At 41.8% G+C, this 25,803-nt stretch overlaps 1 protein-coding gene across 1 annotated transcript; it reads right to left on the bottom strand.

Annotated features, from left to right (window-relative positions):
• Positions 1-543: 543 nt before the first annotated feature.
• Positions 544-9,783, bottom strand: fbxo16 (F-box protein 16). The gene is made up of 8 exons (XM_071531533.1): positions 9,688-9,783; positions 8,891-8,926; positions 7,963-8,169; positions 6,276-6,440; positions 5,316-5,583; positions 3,762-3,868; positions 2,306-2,567; positions 544-593 (listed from the first exon to the last, which is right to left on the bottom strand). The coding sequence occupies exons 1-8, from the start codon at positions 9,781-9,783 to the stop codon at positions 544-546; spliced, it is 1,191 nt and encodes a 396-aa protein (XP_071387634.1).
• Positions 9,784-25,803: the final 16,020 nt, after the last annotated feature.

Here is a 25,803-nt window from a genome sequence, read left to right on the forward strand (position 1 = left end):
GGAACACAACTCTTCAAATATCCATAATGTATTCCCATTATAACAACTAGGCTACTAACACGAGGCTATTTATTGCTCATGCAAAACACTTTTCCTCAATATCAGGAAAATCATTAAACTGCTTGTTCATTAGTGATTTTCAATGGCTTTTTTCTCCATCAAACACAGTCCCAGAGCGGATGTTTGAAGATCCTTTAAGATGATTGAGACAGTTAGTCATTTCTGGTATTCTTCTCTTACAGTGTAATTACAAGTAAATGTAGTGTGTTCATGTTTTTCTGTCTCTCTCCTTTTACATCCTTTCTTTTCTCCAGTGCTGCGTTCACACAATAGCTTTGCAAAAAACACTTTGGGGTTGCAAAACAAATCATGAAAAACATAAAACTAGGTCATAAGAAAAAAAGTCTGAAAACCACAGAACCACAGATATCGTACTTGTGCTTGTTGGGCCTCATTGCAGGCTGGATCTTCTGTCTTCAAGGCTGGGCTGCAGTTCTGGTTTCTTCCTGATGGGGGCGATGTGGTTCACTCCTTATCTGATGCTCAGTTTGAAGCAGGCACAGTCCAAGGCTGAACCTCAAACAGTGGTGTACCTGGGGTGGGAGGGGTGGAGGTTTTAATATGACTTCATAAGCCACTTTTCCACTGGAGGGCCATGTTGCTAAATGAGAAACATTATTACACAACACGCAGTTTCAGCTAATGTAAGAAATTTGATTGGTCAAAGATGTGTTCCAGTGGTGCTGATAATTCCCATTAGCTGTGCTTTATTGCTTATTATGCCAAGTCCAGTAACCAATCAGCTGCTTTTAATTCTCAAGTATGTACACTGCTGTGGAGAAAACGTCTCAGACAGAATAAAAGCCGTAATACCTGCTGTTATTTGCTGTGGTTATGTAGTTCAGTGATACCAGTGGTTTCATCACCTTCATACCCATAATTACAGTAAGGAATGTCCTCTCATAATAGAACACTCTGTTTACTTGAAATTAAGGCCCACATAACAAATTATGTGTCTAGGCAATAAGAAGAACCACAGTATCTGTGGAAAATTCTGTGACTGAAATAATAGCTAAGACCTGGCCAGACATGCAGACCACATAGTTCAGTGAACTAAACTCACTTAGTCAATTCAGTTAGCTCAGTTAGTTAAAAGGATTATTTTCAAACATCAAGAATTTAAACACAGCACTGTTTTTTTGTTTTTTGCATGAGAAGGCTGTCATATCCCTCATTTGGAGAATTTATTAGGAATGCTATAATTAACAAAGACATTACAGTTTCTAATCATATTTTGATGTTTTGAGATTGAATTAAAGTCAGGCCTGTTATCTGTGTCGCTCAGCGTCTCCCAGAACAACATCTCTGTGGCCCTTTTTTGTCCTCACTGCCAACGAAGACGATTTGTCTTCTGGGCATCAAATAAACACACAGCACTCTAGATGTTACACATGTGATTACACATGTGATAAACATTTTCAGCTGGCCCTGCTGCAAACCCGTCCCACTTGGCCCTGCTGTGGATAAGCAAATGAAACCTCTGGCCGTAAAGGAAATCTCCATCTCTGTTTCATTTTATACAAGAGAGTCGGTAACACTTTACAATAAGGGTCACTAAATTAAGGGTTAGTTAATGCTTAATAAGCATTAACTAACCCTTAATTAACAGTTAACTAATGTGTAATTTACTAATGGTGTTCATGTTAACTAAGTTATTAATTTATACATTATTTAATAGTTTATAAAGATGACTATTGAATAATGTATAAATTAATACTTTAGTTAACATGAACACCATTAGTAAATCATTACCAGACACATTAGTTAACTGTTGCTTAAGGGTTAGTTAATGCTTATTAAGCATTAACTAACCCTTAACTTAGTGACCCTTATTGTAAAGTGTTACCAGAGAGTCTATTCATTTAGAGAGTGAAGGGCTAGTTTCACACTAACAGATTAAAAGCCTTTTCTTACTGTTAAAAGTTCAGTTCAATGGAGAATCACCATTGGGAGAAAACAAGGTTTTTTTTAGATAATCACTGAACCAAATCTACACATATATTTTGTATTTTTGCCATAACACTTAGCTCTAAAAAGACTGTAAACTGTTAAGAATCAATAATTTAGTTCCACTGTGGATTTGGTCACATTTTGAGGAAAAAAAAACAAAACATTGCTAATAGAGGGAGCAACTATGCACAGCCCCCGTCTTTCCTGCAGAATCAGCAGTTTCTAATCCCATAATGAGTTGATGTCTTGCTGTCTGGTTGCATCATATATGTTGCTGTAAACCAGTGAGTCTTACTGGGAGCGCTCCTGTGTGAGCGCTGAGACGCCCGCAGCCCCGCCGCGCTCAGCCTGGGCACCACCGACCTCACCGGCCCCGGACGTATCCCAGCATTCCACTGGGCCGACCGCGCCAGGCTCTTGGCGGCTTCCTCGGTGACGGGGTAGTCCAGGCTGCGGGCTGCCCAGTCGGGTCGGCTTTGGGTCTGATGATGATGATGAGGAGGAGGAGGGGTAGGAGGAGGAGGAGCGGGGGGTCTGGAGTTGGAGCTGAGGAACATCTGGAGAGGAGAGAGAGAGAGAGAGAGAGAGAATGACTGCAGGTTTAAAAACATCTGGATTCCAAGCTATTATTGGATTTCTCTCAATACAGAGGTTTTTGTGTGTGCTATGAAACACTCATGCACTATGTAAAATGGTTATGAGTCATGAGATACTGTAAACTGTGGAAAGTAAAAATAAATAGAATATAATTGTAATGAATCATGATGGGAGTCAGCAGGAGCCCGAGGATTAAAGAGGTGACTATAAAAGCCACAATGAAATGAAAAAATGACTTCTTTACCTTTTTAGCTAATTTTCCATGTCATAATATACACCAATTTAAGAATAAATAAAAATAAAAATGGTTCGTTTTCCTGTAATTTTATATCAGTATCCCATTGTTTTTACTTCCTGTAGAACAGTGTATTTAATGGTGACCTCATTGCGTACCAGTAGGCGTAAATAAAAATTCCAGCATCACAGATTTATTAACAATCCCGCCTCCCATCAAAACTACCTTTCTCTCCCTAACTGATTTCCCGTTGGTTCACGCATTTGAATGATCCCTTCCTCCGTTATGTCCCTCCCCAATGTCCTGTTTCAAGAGCAAATACGTCACATTAAGGAAGCAAGATGCTCTCAAAATGCTGCCTTACGTGACTTTAAATTACATTTTATGTTTTAATCTCCAAACCCAGGTGAGGCCAGTAAACCGGGTGAGCTCTCTCTTTACTAAAAAAAGTCATCCTGTGCAAGTAAAAGCTTAGAAAAGAAAATAAGTTAAGGCTGGAAATTTGTATTGTATTCTATTTTCCAGCAGTATCCTCAGTCTTAGTTGAATCTTGCGGTTTAAACTGTGTATCCAGCTCCTAAAATGTGTGATGATATTTTGGAAAATTTCAACAAAGACTGTCTGAACGATTTGAATATTCAATGACACTGTGTCCTCTGTCTCACCCTCTCCTCCCCCACCCCAAAATACCATCAGTAGCATATTTTTTTTTTCCCCCTCTGTCACCTCCCTCTCTGAGAAACTCATCATTAACATGAATTTCCATGTAAACGCTGCTCCATAATGCATGATGCCTGCTGGTTGCGGAGTCTCCGGAGGATTCCTCTGCATTTATCGTCTCCCTTTGATTCAGACAAGCAGGTCACAGCCGCAGTCGGCTTATCATGATGATGATGATTATGAACGCGGCGAGGTTTACCAGTGACTTGGCTTTGCGTAGTTTATAATCTGCCTCAGACAGAGCTTTCTTCTTCCTCCCGTCGTCTGGGGTCGTCTTGTTCCCGGTGGCTCTGCTTTTAATTTGCATAGGGAGAAATATTTGAGTCAGTGAGTGTTGGTCAGGTGGAAGAAGGGGATGAACTTTTCAGTGAATCTGGAGAAGGGTTGGGACCATTCGTGATCCAAACTGAGAATGCATGGTAAATCCCAATTCACTTCCTGAAGCTGGAATTGGAAAGTCACCCAGCTGAAACAGAATTGGAATGACAGGAAACAGAATTGAATTCCATTAAATTCCACTTCTAAGAGAGGCTGTCTTGACACATTATAAATCAAATAAAAGAGTTAAACAAATCAAACAGTTAAACAAATAAAATACATTCAATCATAATGTATGGATTACCATTACATGTTATGCACCAAATACCACCTGAATGGTCCCTTTAACATTTTATGATATTCAGTATTGATAATATACAACATTAATAATCTAAGATATGTGGTAAGAAAAAAAAAAAGAAAAAAAAAATCCTGAAATTTCAATTCAATTCCAATTCTGTTTCCTGTAGGTTTTTTCAAATTCCAATTTCATGAATTCCAGTGAATTGGAATTGATGAGTTCATTCATGAATTGACCCCAAACCCTGATCTGCAGGGCCTTGCAACAGCATTCAGCCCCCTTGGCTTTTTGCACATTTTGTTGTGCTGCAAAGTTTTTTTCAAAATATATTTTTAGTCTATGGAAAGCACTCTATTCTATCAAAGTGAAAATGAAATTGGAGAAATTTATGTTAAAGTATAATATTAAAATAACAGAGTGAGTTTGCATAAGTATTCAACCCCGAAATCTGTTCAACATTTCTTATCATCTGTTGCTCAGATGTCATATTTAGGTTGCATGTCCAATGTTTTCCTTCACTAGATCTTAATGGGACTTAATGGGATTTTGGGCTGCAGGTTGGACTCTTCATCAGAATATTTAAAGCACAGTTTGGGATATATGGTTCATTTATGGATGACATTTGCGTCCAATTCTTGGCGTTTCAGAGAAAATATAAATCGTCCCCCTCCCATCACTGTGAAAATACAGAAGGTGAAATATTTATGAGCTATTCCCGTCCCATTTCTCCATTTATTTCTAAAGGGAAAAATGGACTGGAAAAACCTTAAACTGCACCTTCTGTATTCTCAACTATAGTGACTGGAAAGGGATGATTTATGTTTTCTATTAAAGCCCAAGAACTGGGCTCTAATGCTATCCATAAATTAACCATGTATCACATATTGTGCCTCAATTAAGTCCCATTAATGAGATGATGGAGTTGTGTGTCTGTGTGCATGCAAGGCTGCAATTTGCATGTATTAACCCCTTAAATTCAGTCAGTGGTTAATTTGTTTCAGCTTAACAAGGTAAATGTATTGTTTCCCTCAGTTTTACTTTCATTCTACAGTTGATTGAAGGAATACATTTCCTAATTTTAATAACACAATAAACCAAAACTTCATCTTAGATGTATAGGAAAGCGGTCTTACGCCTGCTGGGCTTGTTCAATGGGGTCCAGGTTGGCCAGGTAGTTGAAGCGCAGGGTGTCTTTGGGATGTTTGTCGGCGTCTCTCCAGGGGGGCGGTGCAGCCGGCTGCTTCCCCGTCCCCAAACCCCTCCCGGCGGTGCTTGCGGCTCGTTGGGTGGCGGACACCGAACGCTCCTCCCTGAGGAAAACTGACGGTTGTGATGGTTCGACATGTCTGCTGCTGATGGCTGTTACATGTGGAACCACCAACTGTTGCCGGGACGACGGGGCCTGGACATGAACACACACGTTCACACACAGAGTCACATGAATACACACACACACACACACACAGACACATAATATGCATACAAATACACAATGGAGGGCGTACACCAACATTTATATGCACAAATTGAAACTCCCAGAGGGCTGTGTATCTACACACAAACACACATCCACCAGCACAAACACCCAAAGAGAACTGCCTGTGTGCACATAAACACACCTGCACACACACATGCACACATATACCCACACTTTGACCGTTTCCTGAAGAGAGGCGCCTACATTCATTTTTCTGTAAGCCAATGGACAATGGTGATCTTGGTGTTAATATCAAGTCCAAATTGTGTATATTGTAACCTTGTGTATTGTGTGTATTGTGTGTATTTTCCTCTATGTATATGTGTATATGATGATGTTTAATGTAGAGGTTTTTAAAATTTGATGTTGTTTGAGTGGTTCATGAGTCACTGCATTTTCAAAAATCCATCCTTCCTCTTCAAATTCATTAAATACATTTTTACACATTTTGAGAATTAAATTTGCTGAAATTACCGTTTTAACTAAACTAAGTCTATTTGCAAATCATTATGAACAGTATTCTTATCCTGAGACACAGTATATTTAAAAACACTAAAGAATATCAGACCCTTAAGCTAATTGTGATTCTGGTACAGTGAAACGCGTGGTCTGCGGACCTGCGGCTTGCCGTAGCGCAGCTCCTGCACAGTGTGGATGTAGAGCCTCTTCCAGACGCCCTGCTCGAGCGGCGTGGGGGGGAAGCTGATGCACCAGCCCAGCCGCAGACACTTGGGCATCCACAGCTGGTCCAGCTCCACGATGCTCCTCCAGTGCCAGCTCACCTGCCCACATACAGTGACGCCATACTGATACATCTGATAATGTGAACATCCAGTGATGCACATTTACCTGTTCTTAGAAGAATTCTTTCTCTCTAGCTAATAGGAACTCTGTATTAGCATGATGAGGATGTTGTATCTTTAATTTTCAGTATTTTGTAATTGTTTTATTGCGATTGCTATCTATATCCTATTTTATTTCTGCTGCAATAACCCAGTTTCCTCTCAGGGCTCAATAAAAATCATCTTAATCTTATAAATTACTACTACTACTTTACTACTGCTAATACTACTACTACTACTGCTGCTATTACTTCTACTAGTAGTAGTACTAGTACTAATAATAATAACATACTTTTACATAGCACTTTTCTTAATGAAGTTATAGACTGCTGTGATATAAAAAGAACAAAGCTAAAATATCAGCATACAGTTATGACGGAAGATTTGTACTGCTGACCCCATTAATGTTCATGGCCATTAACATGCAGCAGAGCAGCCCCTCCTGAAGCCTTATAAGCCTAAATATCTCCCTCAGCCTGGGGAGAGGATTACCCTTTGGCTGACCTCATGATTTTTGGTGTGCTGCATAGACAACCAGGAATATATTTTGAATACTTGGAGAAACAAAAAGAGTCTGAAGCGCCTACTGTTAAGGCTGTTCATTGTCTGGTGACATAAATCAAGCGCACCTAAACTGGTCAAAATATAGAATTGTTTCATGTGAGTGGTAGGAGAGCTACAGCAACGGTGGAAAGGGCACCAAAACATCCTAATCAAGTTAAAATACTGTTTGTTTGTTCAATTTATGGTTAAGTAGGAGTAAAATTACTGAATTATAAATGTACTTAAGTAAAAGTAAAAAAGTAGCTAATTTTAAATTAACTCAGAGTAAGTTAGAGAGTTATTGATTTGATCTTTCTCATGCAATGTAAAAAGGAGAGGACAGAGACTTTTACATGTGATATTGCACATGATTTAAAAATAAAACCCTGAAATTAATTTAATTATTCCCTCTGTCATAAAAAACAAACAGAAAATGTCCATGTCCATTATTCAGTAATGTCACTACATTGCTTTTTTGTTTGCTATTACCTATCCAACTAGCTAGCAAGGCTAGCGAACTAGCTAAACAACAACCAGGCAAACACAAACCATTAACACTTCAGCTGAGTGGATGTTGCCTAAGATACTGTCACAAATTAATCTGAGCATTTACTGTTAACTTTGTGCAGGTTTGATATGGATGTAATTTATGATTGGCCAGTTTCTGATGCAACGCTTATGGAGAGACGACAAAATTTGGATTTAAAATGTAGTAAAATATAAAAATACTGACTGTATAAAATACTCAAAAAAGTACAAGTACAAAGAAAAGCTCTTCAATTATAGCAACAAGACAAATTGTAATTCTTTGCTTCCACCCTCGGTATCAACTGGATCCCATGATGATTCCTCAGTGTTTGTGTGTGTGTGTGTGTGTGTGTGTGTGTGTGTGTGTGTGTGTGTGTATGTGTGTGTGTACCTGAGCACAGCGGCAGAGGCTGCGGGGGTCCAGCATGGAGAACAGGTAGAGGCAGAGCGCTCTGGGCAGCAGGCAGGTGAAGTCCGCGGCCTGCAGGGGGAGCCGGGCGCTCACCATGAGGCCCAGGAACCGCAGCTGAGCCACACTGCAGCCGCTCACAAAGTCCTGCAGCACCGCCCTCCGCTGGCCGTCACACCACCTGGAAAACTGACACACAGAGAGAGACAGAGAGGAGAGGAGAGAAGAGGAGAGGAGAAAAGAGGAGAGGAGAGGAGAGGAGAGAAGAGAAGAAAATGCCCTGAGCAACATCTTCATCGAATAGAATAGAACTCCCTGAACAATTTCTTCATCTAACAGAATAGAATAGAATAGAATAGAATAGAACTCCCGGGACATGTCCTTCATCTAACTGCTCAATTATTTATCAAACTGAGACAGGCTGAGCAAGGTAAAGAATAGAATAGAACTCCCTGGGCAACATCTTCATCTAACAGAGTAGAATAGAATAGAATATAGCAGCATGGAATAGAATAGAATAGAATAGAATAGAATAGAACAAAATACAGTAGAATAGAGTAGAACACAACAAAACAGAAGAGAATAGAACTCCCTGTGCATTTTCTTCATCTAACTGCTTAACTTTTGTAAAACGGAGACAAGCATAGAATAGAATAGAATAAAATAGAATAGAATATAATAGAATAGAGTGTCCACAACATGGTGGTGATGGTGGAGAAATGCGTGCTACTAGGAGCGACGCAAAATTGACGCCACAACATGGCAGCAAAAGTGATATCTAGTAAAGCCAAATCATATGGTTTGTATGGTTTTCTACTCTGCCTGACAAGAGGAATACAGACTCAGTTTCACTCTCTGTACAGTAGAAAACCATCAGTTCACTGTGGATCTACTGTATCTCTCAACTCACCCACTTTGCCAGCAGGCTTCGTCTCTCTGCAAACACCTGAAGAAGAAGAAGAGGAGAGTTGTGAACAAAGTTAGTAATCACACAAAAACTAAATCATCAAGAAAAACACAATGAGTGATCACATCCAGATAGACCGTTATAGTGAATGAATATGATTATAATGATAGAATCAAAAATTACACACAACCAGGTGGCAAATATTACTTGTGACTTACAGCTGCTTCTGACCCAAAGGCCCAGATCATAACTGCAGTATGGCACGGGTTCAAACACTGCTAGCTTTGTCTATGTTTTCATTTACTGGATTGAAAGACATTTCTCTCAAACTGAATGACTCAGCTCTTTATACAAGGACTGACAGTATGTGGCTGTTAAACATCACTTTTACATGTATTCTGAGGCTGGAAAAGGCTTGTTTATGTTGGTAGTGCAGATATAAAATGAAGTACATGCTCCTCTATGGGCTGAGAGAATTATACAACCCTTGAGTTTAAAAAAAACATTTCAAAACCAACTGGATAAAGTCAAAAATGCATCGTCGTCTGGTAGGAAAACAAAGCTGCTTTTCTTAGTTCCTGAAAAGTTGAGATTTCTGGGATATGATTTGCAGTTACAGTACGACGGGATATGAAAGTTTCTACAAGCATATACTCCATGTATAAGTCTTTGCGAATGTACCTCAAATTGATATCACTAAATAACTTCCTTTTGACTGATAATACTGTAAACCTTTTTGGGACACAGATACAGCTAAACGGTCAGTAACAAAACAAGCAGAAGAAGTGACTTTATCTGACTTTGTTGTTGGACGGCTGGTGGTTCAGAGGCGTCCAGGCGCTCAGTTTGGTCTGCAGCTTGGCGGAGCTCAGAGACGACCTCGGCGCAAGCGGCATCTTTCTGCTCAACAGGTGAAGATTGCTGAAACAACATGATTTACACAACATGAAACACAACATCTAGTGCTATGTGTCTGTGTAGATTCATTTCAGTCATCCAGGTAAGCAAGATGTCCAAAAACATTAAAACAAGATTAATTTAAAAACTAAGAGTTGACAACACACCTTGTTTACATTTACATTACATTATGTCATTTAGCAGATGCTTTTGTCCAAATGTGACTTACAATAAGTACATTTTATCAACATTTTGTCAATTTTATGCTATTTCCACACATTTTTGAGGGTGTACACACAGTATACCTGCCTCTTTCTCTGATCATATTCATTAGTTTGAACCAAATAAAAGTAAGAGTCTGATGACAATATGGTTGGATGCTGGGGACCAAAGTGTAGCCACATTTTAAGCAGTATCAAAGCTCAAAAGAGGCATAAATCTAGCCTGACACACTCCCATACACACAGTTATTATAGTCACAGAACCATACAACACACTGAGGGATCGCTAACTCACCATACGGTTTCCTCTGCCAGTGGAGAAACATAAATTAAACTCCTAAACACACTTCCTGTCTAGATGCATATTCCTGATCCCCTTTGTGTCTGTATACGCAACTCTTCTCCTCCCAGCTCCCAGTACACAGTTTACCTGTTTCCATAGTGATGCTGACTGACTGCACCTCCCCCCTGACTCCCTTTCCTATACTGGACTGGCTGTCACCGCTTGTCACACAGGAGGGCGCTGCAAACCAAACCACAGTGGAGTGTGTGTGTATGTGTGTGTGTGTGTGTGTGTGCGTGTGTTTGTTTGTGTGCACTGTGCAGGCGGCACTAGCTGTAATGATGACAAATGTAATGTATGAGACTGCAATTGCCACACCATCTGCCTCCGGAACACTGATACTGCAAAAAATACATTTCGCTGTTTGGAAATACATATATCAAAATCTATCCAAAATGTACTTGTACTGGCCACTCAAAATACATTTAAAATGAATGTCATCTACATGTACAAATACACTTTTGACAATTTTCTTTTATTTTGAAACATATTAGCTATCTAAATATATTCTCAGTATATGTAAAATGTATTCTTCCAGTACTGAAGGGATTTGACAGTTTAGAAATGTTGAGACCAATTCTTATAATTACTAATGATCTTATGTTATATGTTCCACTTACTAAATGGACTTGTGCGTATAAATACTGTTGTGTTGGCTTAAGAATTGCTTAAGCAATAATCCCCGCGCTGTTATAAGGCTATTAGACTATTTCCGTTGATGTGATGATAAAATGTTTCAGGCTCCCAGCTACAGCTAAAGTGCTCACTCCCACCAATGAGAGAAGTTTTGCATTCAAAAGCCTGCTCGTCCACGGATGCGCGGTCGTGCGCAACGGAAACATAGTAGAAAACCTGCTGTGAAGAGAGGAGGAAGAGCTGCGTCAAGCTAGCCGGAATATAACCGGAAGTTAGCTCAATCAACCTTCAAAAATAAAAGTGTAAAGTCAGTCACTTTGCAAAAAAAATTTAATGAATGAATAAATGAATAAATCAATAAATGAATACATAAATAATAAACCAAAATAATTAAATACTACTGCTAAAAATAATAACAGGCTAATATTTTCACTTTGGTAAGGTAGCCCTATAGACCAAATGAAGTAATTTTTCATACAGCTTATATTTTGTATTTTCATATCACAGGCATACATAGTTTTTTCCACCACAAGTATTAACGTTATATGAGTCTCTTATCAGTTAAGGCATCTTGCAAATGCAAATGTTGCACACAAATGGGGGAGGGAAACAAAGAAAATGCCTTGTGTTAACAGCTTGATTTAAGTTAACGCTAACAGTTAGCTAACGTTACAACTAACTAGGCTATCAACCTAACAAACGTCAAAAATTACATAACGTTACATAACAGGAACTTCAGGATTATCTAAGATATATATTGGCTTTATTGTTGCTACACACCTTTGAAACCGAACATATGCCTTGTAATTCAACAACTATTATACAAACACTCGCTGTCTCTTACCCGGGCGTTACTTTTTCTGTAGACATGAAAACACAACGGTTAAACAAGAGTTGCAACGGTTAATAGCTATATTCATGGTTCGGTTAACGAGGCTTTTATTTTGAGAGTTTTTACCGGAAGTCGTGTTTGAAGTCTTGCTGGCTTAATGCTGGTAGAAGGGAGGGAGAGAAGAGGAGGAGGAGAGGTGGAGAAGAGGAGGAGGAGGAGGAGAAGAGGGGAGAAGAGGGGAGAAGAGGGAGGGGAGGTGCTGCTGCTGGTAGAGGGACATTCACTCATTGTTACCAACTCGAGGAGCGGCGGAGACCCCGTTGCCACACGTGAATTTTCCGCACAATATTCAGGTAAACTTCCTTCAAAATAAAACAATTAACTTGCATGTAATAGCGGAGGTTTTGAGCGGTTAACCGACGTCGCCGCCCGCTCCCTTGGCTCGGTACGGACATTATAAACGCCGGTATTGTGATTTAATGTGAACCGGGCTGCATATGCTTACTATCAGTTGAGATTAACTAACCGTCATCTTTTGTTTCCGCTGCGCTGCATGACATTTCTATCTATTTTATTTTAACGTTTACCTCTATTGCGAGTATTGCGGAGGGCAACGACAGATAGGCAACCATGACGAAACCTCCCGGTAGTTAGACGTTTATGAGGAGCATTTAATTTGTGAATTGGCCGATAGGAGCTTATAGGAGGAGCCCGTAATGTTGACGCACAGGTAGGCTAACACACGCACCAATATCGCCATGAGAATAATCAACCCTAACAATGCAGGTTTTGACATTTTGGTTGTCTTAAAGTAGACACAGTTGTGTAAAAAAGTAGAATTTATGTGTCGCTTGCGAGTGCGTGGAAGGATATGGGGTTGTTATGGGTGTGTACTGTATTGTAAATGTAGTAATTTCAAATATTCCCTTATGAAAAATAGTAATCGTATAATATATTTTAGAATGGTGCTATGCAATACGTTAAAGCTATATTTAATCTAGCCTACTAAATGCACAGTGATGCCATAACATAGAAAAATACCATTAAGTACGATAATGTCACTGTAAACTCACTATTGAGTACCATAGACACACTGTAAGTCCCTATAGAAATATTCGATTGGATTTTCAACCTATATGTGATTGATTCTGTTGTCATTCTTAGTCCTGAGCAGAATAGATGTAGATAAATAGTCTTTAATGCTGTTCAATTAATCATTTATCCACAGCACCCACCCACCATAACGGTGACCATAAAAACAATTACCATCCCCCTTGGAACAGCCCATTTTGTGTTTTTAAGTTGCTGTCTCTAATTAGCTGTTTTATTTTCATTAAAAGAAATGGGGTCAGTTTCAGACCATGTGCAAAACATACTATAGTTGTTGAGTAACCAGAATAGTACTGAGCATATACCATTAGATGAAAGATGCGTATTGATTTTTGTGCATTTATTTTCCAGATCCCAGACCAAACAGTCCCTCCATCAGCGGCTGTCATCCATATTCTTCCTCTGTGGTGTGAAGCATCATCGCTGTCTGTCAAGGCCAGAGGGAGGAGGAGGAGGAGGAGGAGGAGGAGTGTGAGCCGCTCTCTCCCGACACAGCCAGGACATCTTAAAGGACCACAGCATGTTTCAGGTGATGGAGGTGTTATGACACACTGCTGCCGCTGCTGACTGAATCCCAAGGTGATGGATGCAACCAGCCTCCACCATGGCCGTGTTGGATTACGCCGCCGCCCGACCCAGACTGCTTCTCTGTGAGTCGAAGAGGAGGAAGAACCATAGACAACCTTCTCCTTCCTCGTGAACGAAGCTGATGCTGGACGGACCCAACCCCGCTCCTGCTCCCTAACCAGCAAGCCCCACCTGGTCTTTCTCCTTCCTCTTCCCCTTCCCTTCCTCCGGACCAGTCATGGGTCTCCTATGGGTGCTGTCGGTGTCCATGCTGACGGCGTGCGTCGCCATCCCCATGGACGCGGCGGCGGGCAGCCACAGCATGTTCACCTGCGAGCCCATCACCCTGCGCATGTGCCAGGGCCTCTCCTACAACTCCACCTTCATGCCCAACGTACTCAACCACTACGACCAGCAGACTGCCGCTCTCGCCATGGAGGTACAGTGCAACTTTAACATGTGAAAGATGTAAAAAAAAAAAACCTTGTCCAAACTCCAGTTTATGTGGGTTAGTTAGGGTTCGACTGACATGGGCCGGTACTGATACTGAGATCAGACTGAATTTGCCAATAGATTATATTTTGTGCTAATATTCAACATTTTTTAATAGTTTCTTGCCAAAAAATTATAAAGATTCAGTGTTTCCCTCAGAATTGTATGTTTGTTAAGGTGGAAAAGCATCTGAAAACAGTATTTAAACCATCATGTGACACTAAAACTCTCCATTGAAACCCAGGCTAATGAAATCCCACCACACCTATTTGATGGTAGGGGGAACTCTGGGATACATTAGGGCTTTTCAGTGAAATTTCATTGCAGGTTTTACAGACTGTTTTTATGTAGCTGTGGTCAGGGAGGAACCTCTTATCAGAGGCGAAGAACATGACTGACTGCTATCCGATAAATATGTCCAAACTGATATAGTCCTGGTATTATTTTTTCTTCTTAATTGGTGTTTCTTAAACTGTGGGGACACAAATGGCTCATGGGCCTGATGGGATCCCACACGAGAAAGTAATAATATGTTTCAATTGGCCTAGGTCTTATGTTGAGAGACTAAACTGTATCCTTTTGTCCTAGGAGGAACAAAGCTAAGAACCTTTCATGTTTTTTTTAATGTTTTGATTGATTTAATTTTGATATCCTCCGGTCCCAAGAAACCCATACAAAACAAATGGTATGCTATTCAAAAATCTGAAATCTAAAAACGTTATTTTTAATTCCTGAACAAAGCGACTTTCTGGAGATACAAGGTTTTTATGGGAAATAGCGTAATACATCAGTTTTTCACGCTTTGACCTTTTCTGTTTGTTCAGCTTGTGTTGTTTTATTTATTATTTTCTTTCCACTTTCCCTGTCTCTGCTCTGACCTTTTCTAAACACCCTTATCTTCCTCTGGTTCTTTCACACTTTTTCATATATAAGACATGAAGAAACTCACTGTTGTGACTCACGTTCTTGTCACTGTGCAGAAGTGAAATTCACACACATACGCAGACATGCACACACACATACCTACCCACAAACAGACAGTCACGCGCACACACACACACACACTATCTACATGACACACATTTCCATCTATATGGTCTTAGGTCAGGACTGTGAATTTACATGGGTTTGTGAAATAATTATCTCACATGCATAATAAGTGGTTCAGTGTGTCTCTGTGGTGCGCAGCCGGCCCCACGGACATCCTGGTAGTAGCCTAGATAGTTATCACCATGGCTAACTGGGTATCAGCTAATTGTTGGTAATATCAAAGTGGTAGCCTACTTTAATTTGGCTGCTTTAGCTCCGGGGGCTGGGAGCGTATTACCAAAACATTAAGCAGAAAATTAAGTTTTAATATTTCTCCCAGGGGGCCAGGAGAACAGTGCATTATTAAAAGCCATTGTGATTTTAGCTGGGTGTGTTGTCCTAAAATGGTTTCCGGCCCCGCGCCTGGCATGTAGACAGGCGGAGTGATTTACCACAACATGCAGACGCTCTGCACATCATGTCTGCACCGAAACCTTTTTACATAACAGGCTTTGGACCGGTCGGCCAACTTAACAGGGGATTGTGGGCTACAGGCGGGAGCGAATGTACTGAACAGTTTTTTGTCGCGTTGTTTCAGTTTTAGTTCAGATGATGGATTAAGCCGGGATTCCAGTGTTTAGCCCATGTTTTATTGTTTCAACCCCCCTTCTGTAGATTATCTATAGATTTACCACCCGTAGCATCTGACTGTTGTGGCTGTGTTATCCTCTTTGAAATGTTGTGGTAGGCATTTAAACACAATCACGGAGCAGATGCATCACCTTGTTAGGTTAATCCCATCCTTTATGTATGCAGATCCCTCTGGAATCTCAATCTATCGAGCAATTACGAGCCAACCTGCCTCCAAACGCTGGATTGGGTGCTTTATTGGTCGATCTATCTATCTGTCTGTCTATTTATCCATCCAGCCATCCATCCTTCAGTATGCCTATTTGTCCATCAATACGTTTCTCAATCTATCAGTTTATCCATTTTCAACATCTATCCTTCATGTTTCGACCCGCTTCTGTTCCCTCTAACACTTCTGCCCTTCGACCCCACCTCACCCCGCCCGCCTCGCCCCGCTCTTCCTGGCACAGTGATGATGATGATGATGATGATGATGTCCCGGCCATCTGTGCTCCTCCTGCTCCGCTCCACTCCACTCCACTGTACTCCACATAGACACATTTAGAGAGACAGAGGAGGCAAGCGAGAGAGACAGAGATGGAGATGGGAGGGAGGGAGTTGTGTGCCACGAAAATCCAGGGTTATGTAACCTATGAACATGCCCTGCCCGGCTCCGGGAGCACACTGCATCGCATCACATCACAGCTGCACTCGCTGAGCGCACAGAGGCTTTGGGCTCGTTTCTGGAAAAGATGCAACACCCCCCTCGTCCCCCCTCCTCCCCACTCCTCCCCCATCTGCTCTTTCCTCCTTCCCATGCTGTGTCCTTCCTTGTCATCGCCTAAATATTCACTCTCATCTTCTGGGTTTAGTCACTTTGCCTTGTTGTTATCTAAGATCTTTGGCTGTTTTTTTTCTACATCAATAAATTTATCTGATGTTTTCTGGAAAATGTGCTCTAAATCTTTAGATCAAATCGGATGTGTGCAGTTTAGGTTAAATAATTTTCTCATTGCTGAACCCAGCGCTGTGTTGTTTTGAGGCCAGGTTAGCTTTTTATGCCTAATTTAAGTGTGTGTGGGGTGCGCTGAACAGAGAGAGGCGCCTCTGGTTTTAGACGGTGTTCACTTTGATTGGTCATGGACCCACAATTAAGTCTCTTTTAGCGCAGAGAAACGCTCGTTGCGTTTGGAAAACACATGAAAACCCAATAGATTCCAAATCACAGACACTACGCCTCTATCTGGCCCTTGTTTTCCCCAATAACTCGTTCTAGATGCCGTTCATGGGAGAATTCAAAGCCTATAAGAGGGTGAGGGCGGCCAAATGAGAATTGACAGTTGATTTTAAAGGGAATTAGGCCCACTGAATAGCCATGATAATGATGATGAATGCCTCGCACCGTGGAGAAACTGGGAGTTGGACGAGAACCAACGCCTGCCGTTCTTGCAGTTTTTGTCGAAACCCCCTGAAGTGGTGTCTGTGTGTTTTTTTTTTTTTCATGTCTTGCTTTTTCAAGAAGGATTTTTGGGGGTTTGGGGGGATAATTTGTCGGCATAAAGCGTCTGGTAGCCTTGTCTTTTGAAAAATAACTAAAACTGTGCTGTTCAATTTTCATCGAATGCTTTTGATCAGTATAGTAACCGTTTGGTGTACCAGAAATGCACTGAGAAATACACTAACAGCCTGGGTTTACACAAAAGAGAGGATTTTTTTTTTTTTACTCTTTGTTGCACAAATCTGATTTTTTTTCATGGCTGTCTAAATGGGGGGGGGGAAAAAACAAAAAAACAAACAGAGTGATTTCTAAAAACAGGATTTTCTGTTTCGGCGTACATCTGCGCCTCGCCAGTCATCACTGACCGCGGGATGACCTCGGAGCTGAAGTGGGACAGCGGCCTCGGGGCTGGGAATCGGCTATTTCTGTGCCACAATGTGTTAGATAAGTGGGAGCATGGCGGATTTGACTGGCATTAACAACAAGGGGGAAAAAAAGAAGAGGGTAAATCCTCTTTTTTTAGAGATACCGTGTCCTGCAGCGAACAGATGAATGCAAAGCAGTGTAGGATCGGCACAATAAATCAATTAAGTTGATAAGAAATGTCAGAACTTGGCATGGAGAAAGCGATATTGGGATAATATACGTCAAGGTTGCTCTTCTTTCCTGGAGATAGTCGAGTGGTTAAGTCTTCCGCTGCTGGATTTACATATGAGCTTTCTCTATTCTCTTCTCCTTGATACTATCCCACTATCTTAAAAAAACATAAAGTACTGAATAGGTGAGTGAGCTGTTGCTTTTTCACATAGATAGGCTAATTCATTAGTGTCTTGCAGAAGATTTGCACTGCCACTTAATGCTTTGTTTGGCTGCAGTGGACGGCTAACAGCTTAGTCCACCATGTGTAGAAAATGCTCCTCAAAGCATTGAAAATGTCTTGTAATAGTAAAAAATACACATGTTAACAGGAAGATGAGCGACTTTGTCTCACTTCCTCACAAATTTCTCAGACTTTTTGCAAGACACAGAAACTACGCTATCAGGACTCAGGAGGAGGAGAGGCTGAATTGAGGAGGTGATTTCAGAAACGGTCTGGTCCTCCTGGTCAGGGCTAAAGTAGTGAGGACTGGTATCGCATGACCGCTTTTCTACAGCAGGGGCCAGATGGGACGCGCCGCGGTTAAGGCCAACTGAAAATGTTAATGAAATGAGATCGATGAGGAGGTTTGTTTACATGAAGCTGTAGCCCAGCCAACAAATCATCTTTAATGGTAGCTAAGATGCTAAAAGAGTCACATGAATGTCGTGTTGTCTTAGGGGAGGGGGGGGGAATTAAGTGACACAGATAATGAACGAGCCTTAACTTTGCTATTTTGTCCTTGTTGTGGAAATCAAAGGAGATGACTATTTGTCAGTGTACGTATAGGCCTACAGCCAGTGCGACCACAGTGAAAAATGAAAAAGACTCTACTAAACTCTTATTTCTGAGTCTTTTCCTAATCCTCTTGATCCCTCTTCTTGATTCTCTGTATGGCATTTCTCATGTTCTGTATTGTCTACTGTATGGAGCGAGACAAAGCCTGAATCCACAGTCTGTGTTTTAATCTGCCGAGCCCCACTTACACTCATTTCCTGCTCCTTTCAGGTCATTAAATCAGCCTCTTGTCTCAGGTTTACAATGTGTCCAGATAAACCGTGTCGTGTTACAGCCGTTGTATAGAATAGCCGGGATACCCCACCCATGCGGTGTGAATGGATTTGTTAAAAAAAAAAAAAGAAAAAGAGGTAAGGTGTGTGTGTCTGTATGTATGTGTGGGTGTGTAAAATGCTGACCTAGCTCGCTGACAGCTGGCAGTTAGTAAAAATGTGCGCAGTGTACCGAAAACGCACTATTTAACATGCTTATTTTGTCAGCATGTAAGGATGTATCCTAGCTAAACATACACACACACGCGCACACACACACACACACACACACACGCACACACACACGGTATGATAAATCCTACCCAGCGTGACCCGGGCCATAAAAGAGCCTCTTGTTTTATTTAATGTCCAACACCGTGTTTATTGGCTCCGGAGTGAATGAGAAGCAGAGAGTGAGTCCTTGGTTGACAACAACCACTGTGTGTGTGTGTGTGTGTGTGTGTGTGTGTTTGTGTGTGTGTGTACATTACACACTGTCAGTGCGCAAGGTTTTGAAACACTTCTTAGCGGTAAATGACACGGCTGACTCGGTCGACCCATCCCTCCTCTCTCTCTCTCTCTCTCTCTCTCCCCCCACCCACCCTCATCTCTTTTGTCCTCCCCCTCCCCCCACGCGGGCCTCACCGGTTGCCCAGGAAACGGTCCCAATTGTGCTGTTTAACAAAGGGAGCAGGGGCTTTCTTGCCTCCCGGGAGGTGGTCCCCTCCGCCCCGCACCCTGACCTCCTCGAACCCTACTCTCCTCCCTCTTCCTCGTCCGCCGCCTCCTCCTCCTCCTCCTCCCTGCTGATGCATCACTCGTCGGTCGCCATGGTGCTGAGCTTGGAAATTCAGAGAATTGGTATGGCAGCAAAGGAGAAAGGAGGATAGAAGGGGAGAGGCAGAGAAAATGTGAGAGGAAAAGGGGGCTGAAGGAGGGAGGGGATTGATGGGAAGAGAGGTGACTGCAAGGTATTTATAAAAGAGCAAATCACTGCAGACCAGTTGGCCGCAATGGGCTTCTTTGTCAGTGATTCATCAGTCACCGCATCTCAGCGGCTGAGTCAGGGACGAGGCTTTCATAAAATACCAATTACTTTAGAATTAGGAAGCCACATACAGACACACTTGGATACGCATAGGGCTATGGACAAAGTTAATGTCAAGATAATTATAAGAAGTTATTTTGATATCGATGGATATCTGCAAACATATCGCTGTTGACATCATAAAACCACGTACTTTTGGTGATTTTCATGTTTTAACTTAAATTGAAATTACATGGATTACATGCTCCTCTATGGGTTGAGACAATTTTCCGACCTCTTGGGCTTATGAAACTCTTTCAAAAGCACGGTGGTCAAGCTAAGATCAAGGCTGTTTTTTATTAGTTCCTCAAAGTTGACATTTTGGAGATGCAATGTTTTTACCAAACAGAAATTTTATGCAAAATCACATGTTATGTAATCAATTTTAAGTTAATCACATTGAACTGCATGGTAATATAAAGTATAGTGTAATTTCCAACTAATATTCCCTAGTTTGCTTTTGATTTCATTTTGTGACAGATTTGAATTAGTATTCTTTAACATTAATTTAGACCAGTGGTTTTCAATCCTGGTCCTCAGGAACTGCTCAGAGACCTGCTGCTTTTCATTCTAGCCATCTAATCAGGGACAATTTCACACCTGGGATGCCAGCTGAATGTAATTAACTGCAATTAACTACCTGGTAGGATAGAAAACCAGCAGCACTCTGAACCCCAAGGACCAGGATGGAAAACTACTGACTTAGACAACAGAATTGAGTATCACAATAACTCAGTGTTACTGTTTTATCATAATATGATTCTATTGAAAGATGCTAAAGTATAATATTGAATTATTGCCCAGCCCTAGATAGGCATTTGCTTACTGACACATACACACACGCAACACAGAGTCGTATCTTTACACCAGAAAGGCCCAGCACCGTCCATTGATGTCAGTTTTGAATTTTACAATTTAATTATCTCAGCTTTCAACTTGTCCCTCCATGACTTTTCCAAGACCGACTTTCTGTACAAACCAGTGTTGACAGAATTTCAAAAATCACACAACAAAATTGCAGTTATAACTACATTTACCCCGTTCAATTGACGGCTTGTTGGCCTTCTCTTGGAGCCCCAAAAATCCACTGGCTTTTTGTAGTGCTAACTGCTGTGTCTGACTGTGCGTGAGCCCTGCTATTTCCAGAGTGGCATATTATTCCACATTTTCAGAGATCAAAAATCCCCTAACAAACTCCCATGAATACATAATGACTTTAGCAGCGGGATGGGAGCTGAAATTACATTAGCATACCCCCCTCAGGCCCGCAGCACTTGACAGAGCTGTGTATTACACGCTTGATTCTCCTTACACGGCCGGCTCTGGGGTTAACAACGCCACGGAAAAACCCCTGGCCATTCACCCGACCCGCGCTTCACCAGCTGTTTCCAGTGTGGCCATAACATCTAGTAATCCTTATGGTGTGTGTTTGTGTGTGTACACAGGCTCCGCAGGGCCTCAAGATGTTGGTCTTCTAGTTGTTTGGGCTGCAGTGTGGATAAAGCCGCGACTAACCGTATGTCCCATCCGCCACCACACTGACTCACATGCTGATCGCCACTGATGGTGCGGTCGTAATGCAAATGGCTGGATGGAGATGGATGGGGGAGGGGAGCTAAGGAGGACGGGAGAGAGGGTGTATAAAAATAAATGGACAGGGGAAGAAAGGGACGGATGATGGAATAAATATAGAAGCAGAGAGGGTTTTTCAATCCTTGCAGCCTAAATATTTATTCAACTGCTTCCCATGGCATCTCAGTGTAGCACATTACAGTACGGTACAGGACGGTACGGTACATTGCATGCCATGGAGCGTCTCGGTCGCCCGCGGGAGTGGAAATGGAGTGGGAAGGTCAAGATGCAGGCTCACTTTAGCTGCATTAGATCATGTCTGAGTGGTTAACTCACCCTGACAGGGCACCACTGATGAAGTAATAGATGTCACAGGACCGCACACTGGCAGCGAAGGGCAAAGGGACTCCGGTATCGGCTGGGCAGCAGGGTGGGTGAAGTTAGGGATTTTTAGGAAAGGAGCCAGAGTTTTTTTTTATAGACTCCTCTTAAGAAATTATGTCCAATAACATGCTCCGCTGTCCTCTGTATGGGCTTCTTTCACTCCCATTTTAAAGTCCCTTAAGTGCCCAGCTGGCTTGCAACCATAATGTAATCTTCCAAAAGTAAAAAAAGGAGTCATTATTTTGAATTTTATCAAATTTTGTCCTTTTATTTCAAAGTGGTAATCTGCTCGATCCTACTTTTTTTTTTTTTTTTCTGGCAAGTGCTCATTGCTGTGGTGTTTCTGCACTGCATTTCCCAGAGATCACCTGTCAAAAAAAAAGAAAGCTTTGATTTTCTGTTTCTATTTATTCCAAACAAACTGCTGCTGCTGCTGCTCCCGCTCCCAAATGCATCACTACCTGTGTTTTCCTTGGGAAGACCTACGTGACACCGGCTGTTCAGATGAGAAAATGTAAAAGCTTTAATGAACTGGGGTATAGGTTGAATCCCTATTATGTGATATCATTCGGCATTACAGAATAGCAGAACTGACATGTAGGCCATTTATATGAAAATGTCACAGATTATTACTTAAATTTGAATAAATATGCAATGTTGCCACCTGCGTAGCAAAAATCGGTCCCAAGCCATGTGGCGAAAAGCATTCTGTAAAAATATCAAACATGTGTTGGTGTTTATAGGGAAAATATTTTTTTCCCCTGACCTGAAAAGTGGATTTTTGATAAGTGCAAGATTTTTGAAGTCCAATGACGAGAAAAAAGTAATGTGAGACTCTTCTTCCTTTATTTAATTTGGAGTAGGGTTGTCTTCCTACACCATAAGAAGAGTTTTTTAATGGAAAGGATCACTATGAGATTGATATCATCAATCTGGAGTAATAGACCCTTTTTCAAGGTGGATCTCTCTCGTTGCTGCTGTGTTTATGCTTCATAGATCTGTAGGGCTCATAACACGGTATGAGTGCTTGTGTTATTGTGTCTTCGTACAGTGGCGCCTAATGAAACGTGATGACTCCATTTGTCCAGAAATTACACGATCGACTGGTTGATCGATCTCAGTTATGACAGGCGTGTAAGTAGCCTAAATTGCTCCTCTGCGTCATGGAGAAAATATGAATTCCCCTGCTTTGAGTTAAGAGTCACGTTATGGATTCTGCGTCTGTACATAAATCCTATTCATCATCCTTCCCTTGTCATCGCCCGTGTGCCGCTCGCTGAAAACGCCTGATCCCTCACATTAGAAGTGACTTACCCATCTGAATACCTCAACGCCCGCCCGCCTGTCTGCCTCGCTATCGCTCTCTGTCTCTCGTCCTCCGCGGCTGAATGTCCTCCTGCCAGAAATGTGTGATATGAGCAAGGCGATGACAAAAGCTGCGTGGATGCGGATGCTTTGTGCTTTGAGTGCCAAGCCTAACACCCATTCTAATCCTTTTACATAAAGACGTCACATGTGGGTGGCAAGCTAGACACAACATGCTGTCAAGAGAGGGATACATATATATATATATATATAATGGTGTCACCATGTATCTTAGGGTGGGAAAACAGCACAGGAATTGTTCAGATGTAAATGACAGACAAACAATCAAATGATTTATTGCCTTATTCTGAGCCAGAAATGTGTCTGAGGCGACAGCTTTGTGCGAGAAATCTGCGAGAGATGTTTATTTTTTTCATGCCTAATTTAAATGCTGTATCATAAATATTGGATTAAAAGCAGTGAACTTTGTCTCACCCGCTTTCACCAAATGCTCAAGGATCAGTCGGAATGATCAGTTTTATAACAGCAGTCTCCAATTTTCTTTTGAATTTTCCAGTTTTTAACCTCCCAGTATTCAGACTTCTTGGTATGTGACTCACATGTGTTGTGTTTTTTTTTTCCACGTTTACCCAGCAAAGAAAGGCTACATCTGGGTCAGAAACGGTAAAAATAGATTCAGTGATCTGTGTAAATCTATGTAAATCGAGCCGAAGATGTTTTTGGGTAAACCACACTCCGTAACAGCCAATCCTAACTGCTTCTGCTTGACTTCTCAATGCAACATCATTAAGTTGAGGGGCTCCTGGGTGGCAGAGAAAGGCCTTATTGGTTCAAGTCTGTCCTGTAACGGAAAGCTCACAAGTTCAACCCCCACAGTGGCTAATGTATGTCTCCTTACAGCCATGTGTTCTGCCGATGTGTCCTTGAGCAACACACTGAACCCTTACCTGTCTGCTCATTGTAATTCGCTGAGGATAAGAGCGAAATCACTACATTTTAATAGAAAAGTCTTAACCTTTTCACATGGAGGACTTGGGTCTGGATGTAATATTGTTGGCAGGCTGTGGGACAAACCAATGCTATTCAACATTATTATTTAGAAAAAGCAGGTAAAGAAAATAATAGGCTCTCAGGTCTTATATCATCAGCATGGTTTTTAATATTCTCTGTAAAAAGATGACTCAAAATCACTCCTGATCACAGTAGACCATCAAAATAAATAATACATCATCACTCTTCAGAAGTATTTGGAGGGTCATGAAAAAAACATCTGGAGAGCCAAATTTTGCCCATGGGCCAAGCTTTAGATGGCCTTGATTTTAACTCGTCTTCCAAATAAATAAAGGAGCAGTGAATTACTTTTCTGCTAAAAAAAATTGCTCTGCTAAAATCTGTCAGCAAGGGAGACGGTAGAGAGGCACACAGTATTATTTTCCCCATATAACCTGTAATTAAGAAGGTGGACTGAATATTTTAACTTGTTTTTACCATGGTGACAGCATCCCCCTTAACACCCCCCACCCCCAACACACACACACACACACACACACTCACCAATTGCCCCCTGCCTGTCCTCTCCTCTCCCCTCCCTTCCCCCACTCTACCCTTGTCTGTCATGTAGACCTCTGTCCTCAGATTTCGGGGAGTGTGTGTGTGTGTGTGTGTGTGTGATCGGGTGGCACGGATGGGGCTGGGGGCCTTTATATTATTACAAACATACACACACATATCACACATGCATGCAGGTAGATGCACATGCATACACACAGAAATATGCAACTACTCTCACACAGACTTCTCTCTCTCTCTGCCTCACACACACACACACACACACACAGACACACACACACACACACACACACACACACCCTCCCTTGGGGATTTACATATTAAAGACATGCCCCACAGATGCTCCCTGCTCTCACAACGCCTCTTGGCTGTCTTGTTTTTGTGTGTGTGTGTGTGTGTGTCACTGTTCATGTGTTGGTACCAGGATGTGTTAGCGTGTAAATAATATACTTCCGCTGGTACATTTGGCAGTATGTGTGTGTGTGTGTGTGTGTGTGTGTGTCTGTGTGCACTACAGCAGTGTGTCAGTCATTCACAGCGTGGCCCTCCCTCTAACACAAAGACCCTGTCAGCAGCAGCAGCCTGTGTGTGTGTGTGTGTGTGTGTTGGAGTGGTGGGGGTTACCCGGCGTGTTCTGCCCCTCCTATCTCTGTTTTAGTGTGCCAGAGAGGAGACTGGAAGGAAGGAGGAGAGAGGAGGTTGGGAGGGAGGGAGGGAGGGAGGGGGAGAGGTGATGGAGGAAGGGTGGTGTTGAAAAAATGGGGGTAGAGGGGATTATTAGGAAAGGGGCCAGAGTTGTTTTTATGGACTCATCTCCAGAAACTGACAACATGCTCCAGTGGCCTCTTTGTGCTCCTGTTTGGCCCACATTTCAAAGTCCCTACAGTTCCTGGCATGGGACTGTAGAGTTTTCCACTAAAATTGTTTCAAATAAAAACAAAAGATTCGTTATTTTGTGTTTGGTGTGTTTGATGTACACTTAAAAGTCTCTCTCTCTCTCTCTCTCTCTCTCTGTCTGTCTGTCTCTCTCCCTGCAG

This window comes from Centroberyx affinis, unplaced genomic scaffold (assembly GCF_046629955.1).
Source record: "Centroberyx affinis isolate AG114_WGS23_722 - 3 ecotype Tasmania unplaced genomic scaffold, CSIRO-AGI_Caff_v1 ptg002092l_1, whole genome shotgun sequence".
Lineage (NCBI taxonomy): Eukaryota > Metazoa > Chordata > Actinopteri > Beryciformes > Berycidae > Centroberyx > Centroberyx affinis.

Excerpts from the sequence above, each read along its gene's own strand:
- fbxo16 (XM_071531533.1), bottom strand. The coding sequence starts at position 9,783 with ATGCCGCTTGCGCCGAGGTCGTCTCTGAGCTCCGCCAAGCTGCAGACC. Across the intron at positions 8,170-8,890 it reads GAAGCCTGCTGGCAAAGTGG|TTTTCCAGGTGGTGTGACGG; the intron begins GTGAGTTGAGAG and ends TCTGTGTGTCAG. Across the intron at positions 2,568-3,761 it reads TACGCAAAGCCAAGTCACTG|ATGTTCCTCAGCTCCAACTC; the intron begins GTAAACCTCGCC and ends TCTCCTCTCCAG.